Source organism: Lutra lutra, chromosome 4, assembly GCF_902655055.1.
Source record: "Lutra lutra chromosome 4, mLutLut1.2, whole genome shotgun sequence".
Lineage (NCBI taxonomy): Eukaryota > Metazoa > Chordata > Mammalia > Carnivora > Mustelidae > Lutra > Lutra lutra.
The window spans coordinates 176,090,818-176,104,903 of record NC_062281.1 but is presented as its reverse complement, the minus strand read 5'-3'; the positions used below and the strand labels follow the sequence as shown (position 1 = coordinate 176,104,903).

The window sequence follows — 14,086 nt, the reverse complement described above, 5'->3', positions numbered from 1 at the left end:
AGAGAAACTTTGTTTTAACTTCTCTTTTTAATGAGCAAGAGTTAACCAGTGCCAGAGCTCTCTGGTTAGATACTTTTGTAAGCTTTCAAGTAGTAAATTATTAGGTGGTACTGAATAAATTCTTAGTGGCTTAAAGGTATCTAACCTCCTCCCAGCTAGTTTATTATACTTTAAGAATCTTGGAAAATCTAGGCGAAATCATGATCTTTAAAATTTTAAGTTGAAAATAATTTGTGTTATTAAATTTGTAAAATATATGCGTTATATTTACACGTACAGTTCTGTGCATAAGGGGTTATGAGAGATTCTCTCCCCCCAACCATGTGCTTATACAATGAATGTATATGATTTTTATAATCAGAAAAAGCTTCCTGAAACAATTTTGTTTTGCCATTAGGTAGGGTAGAGCAAGGTAGTCATGCATGCAGAGAGGCAGTCTGGCCGGGGATATTGGGTCTAAGCAGGGTGAAGAGAGTATTCATAGGTAGGGGGCCAGCCTGGCATGAGGAGTCAGAGCTCAAACATGCGCAGAGAGTAGTCGTGTGTGGGCATGTGGTGGTAGTTACCAGAGGGAGAGCAGATTGAGAAGGGCATCCATGTGGGGGTAAGACCTGCATCGGGGGGAGGTAGTTACCAGAGGGAGAGCAGATTGAGAAGGGCATCCATGTGGGGGTAAGGCCTGCATCGGGGGGAGGCCATCCACATGGGGTGGTTGTTTCATAAAGCTTTTTCTGATTATAAAAGTCATATATGTTTCCATGTAATGGTTATTAATTACAAAGAGATAAAGAGGAATTTCACAGAAGAGAAGCCTGGCAGACATCAGTGATCAAAACGAGCATCATCCATGAAGGGACAAAGTGAAATTGTGTGCCTACCACCTGGTAGGAGACAGTGAGAACACAGAGCCACTTCTGTGCTATTCTTCTCGAAGATGCAAAACCTGAATCAACTCATGGAGAAACATCAGACCCAAATTGAGGTGCATTCTATAGAATAACTGGCCTGTCATCCTCAAAAGGTCAAGATTATGAAAGTCAAAGAAAGATTAAGGAACTGCTCCAGACTGAATAAGACCAGAGACATGAACTAAATAAAACTCATGATGCTAACTAAACTGGGCCTTTCTACTGTACAGAACATTTTTTTTTTAAAGATTTTATTTATTTATTTGACAGACAGAGATCACAAGTAGGCAGAGAGGCAGACAGAGAGGGAGGAGGAAGCAGGCTCCCTGCTGAGCAGAGAGCCCGATGCGGGGCTCGATCTCAGGACCCTGAGATCATGACCTGAGCTGAAGGCAGAGGCTTAACCCGCTGAGCCACCCAGGTGCCCCTGTACAGAACATTTTTTAAACAACCGGCTAAACCTGAGTGAGATCTGAGGATTGGATAGCTGTAATGTATTAAAAATTATTCCCTGCTTTTCATGGTGGTATTAAGGTTATATAGGAGACTGTCCTTGTTTGTGGGAATTACACATTGAAATGTTGGGACCCATGGGTCATCAGGTTAACAGCTTGCTCTCAGGTAGTTGAGGAAAAAATGATTTACATTGTAGGTAACTTCTAAGTTTAAGCATGTTTTAAACATCAGACAAACTTCAAATATAAGTATTATTTTCAACTGACAAGGAAATTAATAGTTTTAAAGTTAAAGATCTTACTACCTGCCCTCAATACAATCTTATGTATGTATGTATGTATGTATTTAAAATACATAGTTATTTAAGTAATCTCCATCCAACGTGGGGCTTGATCTCATGACCCCAAGATCAAGAGTTGCATGCTCTTCCAACTGAGCCAGTCAGGTGTTCCTGCTCTTAGCTTAATTTTAAAGCATGCTTGGTTAGAGAAGTGTTTAAATACATAGTTTGAAGCTTAAATCTGTATTTAAATTTGTGCTGTTAATGTCCTTTAGGGTTGGAGGAGTAATTATAGAAAAGATTTTCTCATGATTGCCACATATAATGCTTTAAAATTTGTCTTCAAATTCAGGTGATCAAAATTTTTCTCTTTTATGAATTGTGTATAGATGTTCCACTGTACTATCATCAGAAACTTAAAGTTTCAGGGGTGCCTGGGTGGCTCAGTTGAATGGGTGACCCTTGATTTGGCTCAGATCATGATCTCGGGATCATAGGGTTGATCCCTGAGTCGGTTCCGCACTCAGTAGTGAGTCTGCTTGGGATTCTCTCTTCTCCCTCTGCCCCCACCGCCCCTGCTCACACACGCTCTCACTCTCAAATAAATTTATTTTATAAAAAAAATTCTATTAAAAAAGAATTATTTAAAAATTTTATAAAAGAAACCTAAAGTTGCAATAATAATAAACATGTATATTTTGAAGAGCAGTTTCACAACCATTATCTCATTTTATCCTACTTAGTCACATTCATTCATTCAGCAAGGATAAAAAAAGTGATTGCCTATCCTAGTCTCTGGAATTAGGTATTATCATGGATCCTACTTTATAAATAGGAGATTGAGGGAGATGCCAGGTCACTACTCTTAGGTGCAGGAGGCATGATTCCAGCATGAGTAACATGATTTGAAGTCCTGACTAAAGCCTGCTGCCTTAAACTTAAGAGTCACAACTTGCCCATGACTGTGTGATCCCTCAGGGCCTTATTTCTCCCATCCAAGTACTAACCAGGCCCGACCCTGCTTAGCTTCCGAGATCAGACGAGATCGGGCGCGTTCAGGGTGGTATGGCCGTAGACAGGGCCTTATTTCTTCATGAGCAAAATCAAAGTGTTGGATTCTATAATCTTCGAGCCCCATTCAACCTTCAAAATCCTAAAATTGAAGCCATTGATAATAGTAACAATAACAAAAACTATAAAATGATTGGAAGTAACCTTAACTAGAAAAGTATATAACTTTATATGGAGAAAAAAAGAACCTATAAAACTTTCTTGAGATGCTTTAAAAAAAAAAAAAAGGATTTTATTTTTTTGAAAAAGAGGGAGAGAACGAAAGAAGGGTCAGAGGCAGAGTGAGAATCCCAAGCTGACTCCAGGCTGAGGGCAAAACCCATCACTGGGCTCAATCCCAGGACCATGGGATCATGACCTGAGCTGAAACCAAGAGTTGGTGGTTCAACAGACTGAGCCACCCAGGTGCCCCATTCCTGAGACGTTTTTAGTGACTAGAATACACCGTCTTGCATATGTGTTAATTTTCCCATTCTCCTTTTTTTTGCGTGTGTTCAATTTTAGACTACAAAATAGAACTCAGGTGTGATGATTTAGTGCTTGTAGAAAAGAAAGTTTATTTGGGGAGGCTGAGTCATTAACAAATCTGCAGACTGTCTCCTGAGATTTTGGTTGTTGTTCCAAGGAACATTTTGTTCTTTTTAATGAGGGTAAAGACAGATGGGTTTAGAAGAGACTTTCTTCTGTTAAATGAATAGGCCACTGCTGCTTTGTTTAGTTTAAGGCAGTCCTCTGGGAAACAGGCATTTACACCGTTTTTCTTTGGGGGTGTGGCAGCATTATTGTTAGTATGAAGTTAGATTTGATTGGCCTGAATTGTGCAGCATGAGAGTGATATCTTTTTCTTCAGATTTCAACATAACAGGTCATGAGCATTTCTCAAAAGTGGGGAAAGTTATAAAGGAGAAGGAAAGACCATCACAGTGAGCATTTAGACAGTGAGACTGTTTTCAAACAAATTTAATTCATTATGTGCCTAGTAATGAAGATGTCTTAATAACAGAGAAAGCAGCCCCATTATCTACATGCTTCTATTAACCAATTTATTTTGTTTAGGTTAGTGGGCAGGACACCATCTGTTACCAGAAGATTTCTTTTCATCAAGCCTGCCCCCATTAAGAGTCTCCAGTTAAGTAACTTCAGCTGCCCTCCTGTTTAATTTCCATAATAATTCAGGAGTATGGAAAGAAAAAGGCAGCTAAGAGGATATTTTAAATTGTACCATGCCCTCAGAGGATTTAATTTGGTCACCTCCTTGGCAAGAAAAATTAGTGGGAGGAGATTGTGTGTGTTAGAGAAAAAGGCTCAGGAGAGGGAGGGGTAGAGCTGATGGTGGTGAGGCGGGTTTAAGGACATTGTTTAGCAGGATATTTTTTAAAACCTTTTTTCTAATAGTTTTTTTGGTGACTTTGCTTTTCTCCAAGATCTCTTTTTATTCAGACATATTTCAGTGATTTAGACACAGGTAGTGATAAGAATTCTTTTCCCTAATATTTTACTTTGAGGACTATGAAATGTATCCATATGTATATTGGTTATGTGTATGTGTATGTGTTTATATAAAGTGCAATTAATATACAAATGTTATTATTATAAAAGTTGGCATTGTGATGCTGAATTTCTAATTTTTATTCTACCAAAGGTCCATGACTCCAGCTCAAGCTGATCTGGAATTTCTTGAGAATGCCAAAAAGTTATCTATGTATGGTGTTGACCTTCATAAAGCAAAGGTAATGAATGATATCTTTGGCCTTTATTAATATACATGTGTCAGACCTGGGTCATATAATACTTGTTGCCAACTTTTATCTGGGGTATATAAAACATTCAGAAGAGATAGTTCTTGTTAGAATTTTAAGTGTATAATTTGAATTGCCCCTTTGCAGTTCCACTGTCAGCATGAAGTTTCACACTGAAGTCCCTATAAGGATCAAAGATATTTCACCTACAGCAGAAGAAGCGCTATTTTCCTAAAATGCAGATTCATTTGAAAATACAAAGTAGCATCTAGGCATGTTTCACAATTAACATCACCTGCATCAGAATTGCTGGAGCATTTATTAAGTATGCAGATTCTGAAGGTCCGCCCAGATTTACTAAATTACATAGGACAAGACACTAGAACTCCAAGTTGAATGAACATGTCAAATTACTCTCATTCACACCTGAATCTGAGGACCGTTTATTGGCCTAAGGTAGTGGTTCTTAAAGTACGGTCTCCTAAGACAGCATTTAGCATCATCCAGGAACTTTTTAGAAATGCCATCCCTGGGGCACCTGGGTGGCTCAGTGGGTTAAAGCCTCTGCCTTTGGCTTGGGTCGTAATCCCAGGGTCCTGGGATCGAGCCCCATATCGGGCTCTCTGTTCGGCAGGGAGCCTGCTTCCCCCACTCTCTCTGCCTGCCTCTCTGCCTGCTTGTGATCTCTGTCTGTCAAATAAGTAAATAAAATCTTAAAAAAAAAAAAAAAAGAAAGAAATGCCATCCCTCTCCCAGTCTCGCTAATAAAACTAAAAGACAAGTTAAAAAAAAAAAAAAAGAAGAAGAAGAAGAAAAGAAAAAGGAAAAGAAGAAACTAATGCACATTTCAGGCCCCATCCCAGGCTTAATGAATCAGAAATGCTGCAGGCGGAGCCTAGCAATCTGATTTCACAAGCTCTCCAGGGGATTCTAATGCACATAGGATGAACCACAGTGGTTCATTTGGAAAGTGCTGGGTTAGGGATTGGAAACCTGAGCTTTAATCCTAGTTCTGCCTAGTACAACGTAACAGGATAAATTTAAGGGAAGCTGTTTAACTTCTCTCATCTTCACCTACTGAAGAGGCCGGGGGTGGCCACGTGGTGTGTGTGAGGTTCATTTAGAGGAACTTAACAAGGATGTATGACGAGGGGACTCAAAACCATGTCCAGTGAGAAAACAAAGGATTAGGGATACTTATCCCATAGAAGAGAAAGTTTAGGGATGACATAAAACCTGTCTTTGTGTATTGGAACGATTTTTACTATGGCTCCAGATATAAAACTAGAGTTAGTAAAATGGGAATTACAGGGAAATGCTATTCAGCATAGTTTGAAAAATTGCCTAACAGAGCTTTTCTAAGATGGAATGAGCCCCTAGCTACCGTAGCAATTATTTCAGCCCTACACCATGAAAGGTCCTATTAGTCCAATCACACACCAGATGTTTGAATGTCCTTTTTTCTAAATTCCTACCAAGCGATTATTCTACCTATCGTAGACTGGAAGGTAGTGAGCATTCAGTCTCCCACCCTGAAGCTAATACCTGAAGATTCTTCCTTCTTTAGATTCTGTTAAATCTAATAAAATTTCATTGCACGTTAGTTGTTTTTCTTAAAATGTTGCTCTGGATTGTTTTGGCCTGGGTGCCTCTGTGAATCTCTGAAGTAGATGGTAGAAAAATCAGAACTGAAATTGTTTGGTTTTGCTTCTCAATTCCTGCTGTAGGCTGATGTCGATGCAAATTATCAGGGATAGATGAAGAAGTCAAGCAGCCTGTTCCTTTCCCAAATGTAAACCAAATTGTTTCTCTAAAACATATAATTAAGGGAGAGATATAGTTGTACCCCCAGGCTTTAAGAACTTAAGAGGGCATCTTAATTCTCAGTTATATAGTCATCGAATTAGAGCTGTTAATAATTTTTACTTCTCTTATGTTTGTACATAATACATACAGACACTAACATGTTTCTCTATACTCAATTTGGGAAAAGGAATAGTCGAGAAACATTTAACTCTGGGTTTTATTTTCCTTATTTGCAGACACAGATGATTAATACTATAATATATTTAATTTTTAAAAATTACTAAGGAGGAATAGAAATGTGGCTTTATCTTGCTGTTCCTTATTGACTTTGGTATAATATTTATAATTTAATATACTTAATGTCAATAATTATGAGAGTCTGAGATTCATATTGAGTTTATACAGGAATAGTGTCAACTCCTTATGATTTTTGGATGAACATATTATCATTAAAAAATTATGATTGTGCATGCATATTGGGTAGTAGACGTAGTCCTCAGCCCTAGTCTCCAGAAGTCATGTGGTCTATGGACTTAAACCTACAGGTATAGGATGTAGATAGCTACTATAGTTACCATAGTAATTATTTACTGACTATATGATAGTGACAGGTTTGAGTACTTTAGAACTGGGAGACCAAAATGAGAACATGAATGTTTACCCTAGAATTTTCATATGCAGACAAGCATGGTAAAAGCAGATGAGTGTCTCTTGTTGGATTATTTTTTTTAAAGGTTTTATTCATTTATTTGAGAGCGCAAGTGAGAGCATGAGGGGGAGAGGTCAGAGGGAGAAACAGACTGCCCGCTGAGCAGGGAGCCCAAAGTGAGACTCGATTCTGGGACTCCAGGATCATGACCCGAGCTGAAGGTAGTTGCTTAACCAACTGGGCCACCCAGGTGCCCCCTTCTTGTTGGATTATTAAGGAACACCTTTTTGGTGGATACATAGGCTCAGTTTTATGGGAAAAGTGTTGTAAAGTTACATGAGGTGAAAGCCCAATGACATTTCATGGTGGCTCTAAGGGGTGGTGGTGGCGGCTGCATTGCTCCTTCTAGGACTTAGTTCCTTTAGTGGGTAAGATATGTACATCCATGTTTCTTGGACAAGAGAAGAGCAGGTGTTCACTCACAGTGGTATGGTAATGTTTTTACATGGACTCAGTACTCCCATGGATTATGATTATAAGGTTAAGCTTTACTTTTCCATATATGCTTTGTGTTTTTGGTTATCGATATCTTCAGATTATCAAATAATAGTCAAACCGTGTGTTGAGCACTATGCTGAAGACTGAACTACTGACACTTTTCTTTTTCAGGACTTGGAAGGAGTGGATATCATCCTAGGTGTCTGCTCTAGTGGCCTTCTGGTTTATAAAGATAAGCTGAGAATTAACCGCTTCCCTTGGCCCAAAGTGCTGAAGATTTCTTACAAACGTAGCAGCTTTTTCATCAAGATCCGTCCTGGAGAGGTACAGCATTTATGCTTCTTTCCTCCTGAATCAAGCATGGACCGTGTTGGAAACATCTCTTCATTCTTGTTTTTCTTATTATGTCATCTAAGATATCTCTCTGTAGCTAACTGTTCAGGAACTGGTCATTCTGTTCTCTAAATTAATCAGCCCCATAATGCTTCTTGTCTTCCTTACTATTGTTCTTCTGGACATTTCTCTGTATATAAGTAAATATACCATGGCCAGAAGTGAATCTTGGATTGATAAACTTGTTCCTTGTTTACTACAGGTAAAATCTTGATGGAAAAAAATATATAAATACTTATAAATTAAGTAGCAGGAGATTTTTAAGTTGTGGGGTTAAGATACTCATATTTTGTACCACCAACACCTTACCTCATGTGATTAAGATGTATTTGTATGTGTAGCTTCTAGTGGTTACTAAGAATGTATTCTAGGTCAAGTTCTAGATTTTTAATAGAGTTGGATGTTCACCTCATTCCAGGCCATTCAGTTATTAGTTGGTGTTCAAGATTTAGGACATACTAATGCTGACCAAACTTAACTTTTACAGTAAGGAATCATCATGGCGCAGCAGAAAATTATTTAAGTAGGAATTTTAAAAAGTTCTAGCTCCTACTCTGTCTCTGCCACTATTAAGCAAAATATCCAGGACAGATCTAGGGCTCAGCTTCCTTATCATTCGAGTGGGATAATCCCTTCTCTGTCATAGTTGATCTGAAGATCAAATGAGGTGACAGCTATAAAAGAGAAAGAATGCACTAATGTAATGAGGCTTTTTTTGTGTGTGTATCACCATCTACTGGTGGAAAATGGCTTGTTATTTTAACTTGGAAATACTGGATGTGCAGCCTTAAAAATCTTGGATAAGCTCAATGAGGCATTTATTTAATGTCCTCATTATTTACCTGTGCCTGGCAAAGAGGAGTCAATGTCTTCCCTCAAAAGTTTCAAATCTAAGAGGCATTTGGTCACCAAATATTTATTGATTGAGGGCTTTCTTTGTGCCAGGCACTATTCTAGGGTCTAGGAATATAATAATGAACAAAATAGTTCATCCCTAACCAATCTTAATATTTTAATGTGGGGAGGCAGAAAATTTACACACACACATACACATAGACAAATAAATACGATAAAAAGAAGTCCTTGGGGGTCCTGGGTGGCTCAGTGGGTTAAAGCCTCTGCCTTCGGCTCAGGTCATGATCCCAGGGTCCTGGGATCGAGCCCCGCATCGGGCTCTTTGCTCTGCAGGGAGCCTGCTTCCTCCTCTCTCTCTCTCTGCCTGCCTCTCTGCCTACTTGTGATCTCTGTCTGTCAAATAAATAAATTAATAAAAAAAAAAAAGTCCTTGGTTTTTTTGAATGTCAACTATATTATAGGTACTAAAACACAGAATTCTTATTGAAGAAAGCAATTAGGAACAACAATAGGATATTGAGATGTGGAATGTTATGTCTACACTATACAGTAATAGTATGGTATAGTAGAAACCATGAAATCATGAAAATCTGGGTCTGCCACTTGATAGCTAAGAGACTGGGCAAATAACTTCTCTGATCTTACTTTCTTTGTGTGTAAAATGTGGATGATACTATCTAATCATAGTATTATTGGTAATAATAGGCACTAAATATAAATATTTAAATGTCAATTTCTTTCCTTATAAAGTATGCTTAAGTTAGAAACAAAGAGGCAAAACACTAACAGGACAGTGTTTCTCGTATCCTTGGCAGGTTATGATTTGCTTTAGTCAAAGAGATCTCCAGATAAATTAGTGGTCAGTCAAAGAAAAAAAAAGAGAAAACATTTAATAATTCAGGGATCTGGTTTGAGCCAAAATCTTTAGCTCCTATTACAAAAAACAGTTGCATAATAATATTGATTGATTGAAGAATCATGTTATCCCATTCCCTGATCATATTGTAGTCAAATATCCCAAATGTAGACAATGACCAAGGAAGACTAATGTCTGGACAGTCAAAAGGTCACTTAATTATGTCTCAGAAAAATGTATAGCGTATGTGTGTGTGTGGTGTGTGTCTGTAGGGGGAGTGGGTTCAGATGCATATAAATATGCAAATAAGATGCATAAATAATATAAGATGAATTTCCTGGCTTCTCTGTTGTGGAAAAAGCCACCTTAAGTGAGTAGATCTCTTTTGGTAAGTAGGAAAAAATTTCAAATGAAAATTTTCAATTTCAGTTGAAAGATTTCAATTTCTTAGACTAGCGGTAACATTCTTTTCATTTATAAGTCCTCTTCTGTTACAGCATATTTCTCTGGTACTGGATCACTTTAGTCAAATAATCATGTTTCATGTTTATTCACGTTTTTATAGCAAGAACAGTATGAGAGTACCATTGGATTCAAACTTCCCAGTTACCGAGCAGCTAAGAAATTATGGAAAGTCTGCGTAGAACACCACACATTTTTCAGGTATTCTTCTCACTTAAGTATTTTTCAGGGATAAATTATTTATGCATGTTTCTATTTTAAACCTGCTATTGAAACTTCCTTCTTTGTATGGCTGGCATTCTTTTGTTTAGCTCAGGTGAGATCATTTTAAGCAACATAAAATAAATCCAGTTCTCCTCCCTCGGGTTGAAAAATATGCCCTACCATTCCCAGAGCGCCTTTCTGTGTGTGGTAGAATGAGAACAGAAGGGAGGAAAAGGAATCTGTGTTTACTAGGGGCTCTGTGATCATCCTAACTGGAGCTAAGATCAGTCTGTGAGGGGGAAGTACCCTGACTTACCTCCACATGGAATTTCTTGAAGCAGTACTTAACTACTTTCTGTAGGGCTGTTATATTAGAAGGTGAAAGGTAGGAAGCTGATCATTATCTTGGCTCTAATCAACCCGAGAAAAGAGGCACAGAGAACTGTCTTTGAAGCCCAATTGTATCAGATAATTAGAAAATAGGAGAAAGTTTCATCTGCTCTGCTCTGCTTTTCTTTTTTTTTTTTTTTTAAGATTTTATTTATTTATTTGACAGAGAGAGAGACAGCAAGAGAGGGAACACAAGCAAGGCTAGTGGGAGAGGGAGAAGCAGGCCCCCTGCTGAGCAGAGAGCCCAATGTGGGGCTCTATCCTAGGACCCTGGCATCATTACCTGAGCTGAAGGCAGATGCTTAATGACTGAGCCACCCAGGGCCCTCTGTGCTCTGCTTTTCAAGAGGCCACATCATTTACCCCTTGTATTCATCTATCAAACATTTTCTTTGTGCTTATCCTTTGTGTAGGTGCTGTAGTAGGCAGTGAGAGTATACCACAAGATAGTTCCAGTCCCTGTCCTGAGGAAACAGTTAATCTCGCAGAGAAGACAGACTGTAGACAAGTAACCACCTGCACTGAAAGGAGAGCCAGCTAGTTACTGTCAGCTTACCTTGTAAAGAAAAAATTCTTTATTATTGCAAATTGCATACATGGTCATAGTAAAGAAAGTGGTATAATGAACTACCCTTGTACCCACACCCAGCCTCAATATTATCATCCCAAGGCCAATCTTGTTTCATCTATATCCTTACCCATTCCTCCCACTCCTTCCCAGAGTATTTGGAAGCAAATCCCGGATCTCATGTCATGTCATTTGTAAATAAACTTGGCTCTTTATGAATGGATCTCAAGAGAGATAACTACAATATCTTTTACTTCTATTTGTGTTCTCGTATCATACTTAGCACTATAGCACAGTAGACAGGAAGAAGTGTCAGGGAAAAGAACATTTAAATTCTCATTTCAGAATAAATATGAAGGTACACTTCATAACCAATTAAGGAATCTTAATTATTGGCATTGAGGTATTTCTTTATGTTTTTATCATGCTTTTCTTTAAAAATCAAACCAAGAATGGAGTTTTTAAAAAGGGTAAGGGTGGAGGGTACTTGGATGGCTCAGTTGGTTGAGCATCCAACTGCTGGTTTTGGCTCAGGTCATGATCTCATGGGTCGTGAGATCGAGTCCCATGGCGGGTTCCACACTCAGCAAGGAGTCTGCTTGAGATTCTCTTCCTTTGCCCCTCCTCCCACTTATGTGTGCTTACATTCTCTCTCTCTCTCTCTATCTCTCAGTTGTAGGACAGCATGTTTAAATATGTTTTATGACAATAAGAGAATATATTAATATGCGATTCTTCATCACACAAAAGAAAATAAATATTTGCTGAATTAAAATAAACTATCCCAAAAGGAAAAAGTACTCTCTTTTTGGTAGTATTTGATGTAGCAATTTATGTATTTATTCAGCAAACACTTATTGAATGGCAAATTCATGGCAGGCACTATGCCAGGAGTGAAAACACAAAGGTAAATAAATCATAGTCTTTATCCTTTACCTGTAGACAGCCCACAGCCTTGTAGTGGAGACTAGCACATAGATTGTTTTAGGTCAGTGCAGTAAATGCCTTGGCGAAAGAATTAGAGGATATAGCACAGAAAGAGGATGGGGTTCCTAACTGCAATACATACACCAAATAGCCTATTAAATAGCTTAACAGGCACTAATTGAGTTTGGAGTGCATTTGATAAAATTATTTTAATAGAGTGGAAAAAGTGCTCTGGGCTTGGACCCTGTTATTGCCCAATCTTTTGCCAGCTATGTAAGCTTAAGCAGTAACTTCTTTCTGGAAGTTCAGTTTCTTATATCTGTAAAATGATGAAAATATTACATGGATGTAATGAAAATATTACAGTGTAATAAAAACATTTTGAAAACCATAAGGCCCTTCCTATAGGGATGTATGATGATATTATTAATATAGGCCACAGTTAAATTATACATGTTGCTTTGAGAAGTGACATAGAATTAAAAAAATGACTGCTTGTTTGGAACTCTTAGTAACTGTAAGGAAACAATGAGATTAATTCATGATTTTTGTCTTTATTCTCCCAGTCTCATTAGAGTGAGGTAATACATATAATTATGTTTTCCCCCCTAGATTGACATCTACAGACACCCTTCCTAAAAGCAAATTTCTTGCACTGGGATCCAAATTTCGATACAGTGGCCGGACTCAGGCACAGACCAGGCAAGCTAGTGCCCTGATCGACAGGCCTGCCCCACACTTCGAGCGTACAGCAAGCAAACGGGCATCCCGGAGCCTTGATGGGGGTTTGTATTGAATATTAATGATTACTTGTGATCCTAACTCACTAGGGAAAGATAAAAGAAGTTCAGTTGTTTATTAAAGAATCTCAGTGGTAAATGAAATGGATTTTACTAATTGTCTGTTTCAGTGGGTTCATCTTAAGAAAAGTAGAACTGAGATTCTGAGAGAGTAGTAACTAGATCAAGGTTCTGCTGCTAGGTAGTAGTAGATGAACAGCGCTAGAATCAGAATTCAAATGCAGAATCTTTGCCATAGCGTGAAAACCTAATGTTGTATACCAAACTAAAACCTGCTGTTTAATGTTTTTAAAGAGTTGTTTTTTCAAGTAGGAAAGAGGAAAAGGGTCTGGCTCTCAAGAGCATTCATTCAAAAAGTTTAGATTATTTGCCCTATGACCATTAGAGACAAAAAACAGTGATGTTACTGGAGTCTCTAAATTTTAAGTAAAATAGGGAGGAAATAGATAATTTTCATGATTGTGTATACCAACCCAAGATCTTTCTGAATTTTCCTAGTCTCAAGGATTTGAGAGTATTCCTAAAATGAAGTAATAAGCCATACTTAGTTCTTTATGCCATTAAAAAAAAAAAAGATGGTTAATAAATAAAATTTCAAAAGGCAATAACCAAAATAGAGCATTCTTGGTTATATTTATTAGGGAGTCATCAGGGCCCGGCTCTATGCTATCTACTGTAAAAGGAAACTGCATGTTACAGAAGTTAAAGGTTTGGCTTCTACCCTCAACTAGACCTGGTTCCAAGCTCAACCCCTGTATTTATGATCTGTCTTCTTGGGCAAGTTACTTAATCTCTGTGCCTTGGTTTTCTCATTTATAAGATGGGCATGGTGATAATATAATAATACCTCAAAGAGTTTTTGTGAGGAATAAATCAGATGATGTCTATATGGTGCTTTGCACAATGGCTGACAGTTAATAAGTGACCCCAAAATAGTAGCTATCATTAAGATGCTATTAATATTCTGGCCACAGCATTATTATTTTGTTTTATATCATCCAGAATTATGCTGCCATATTTTGGTTTGTTGCATTATGGGAGCGTGTATGAGAGACACTTCCTTCAGTTTAAGAGGAATCCGGAATGAGTCAGCCACACTTGGAAAGAAGATTCCCCAAGGAGTAGAACTTTTGTGCTTCCATATTGCAAGTCATGCTTCTGTCTTTCTGATGTTTCTCTACTGTCCTGAGTTTAAAGGGGCTGCTTAAATAGGAAGAAGATAAG

General features: G+C 38.0%; 1 protein-coding gene across 21 annotated transcripts in view; it reads left to right on the top strand.

Annotated features, from left to right (window-relative positions):
* EPB41 (erythrocyte membrane protein band 4.1) overlaps positions 1-14,086 on the top strand; it is a 199,217-nt gene that overhangs the window by 122,859 nt on the left and 62,272 nt on the right. For all 21 annotated transcript variants that reach the window (XM_047723953.1, XM_047723948.1, XM_047723963.1 and 18 more), the window contains 4 exons: positions 4,358-4,445; positions 7,579-7,731; positions 10,077-10,174; positions 12,675-12,847. In XM_047723953.1, the coding sequence (XP_047579909.1) occupies positions 4,358-4,445; positions 7,579-7,731; positions 10,077-10,174; positions 12,675-12,847 (512 nt within the window). The remainder of the gene's footprint in view (positions 1-4,357; positions 4,446-7,578; positions 7,732-10,076; positions 10,175-12,674; positions 12,848-14,086) is intronic.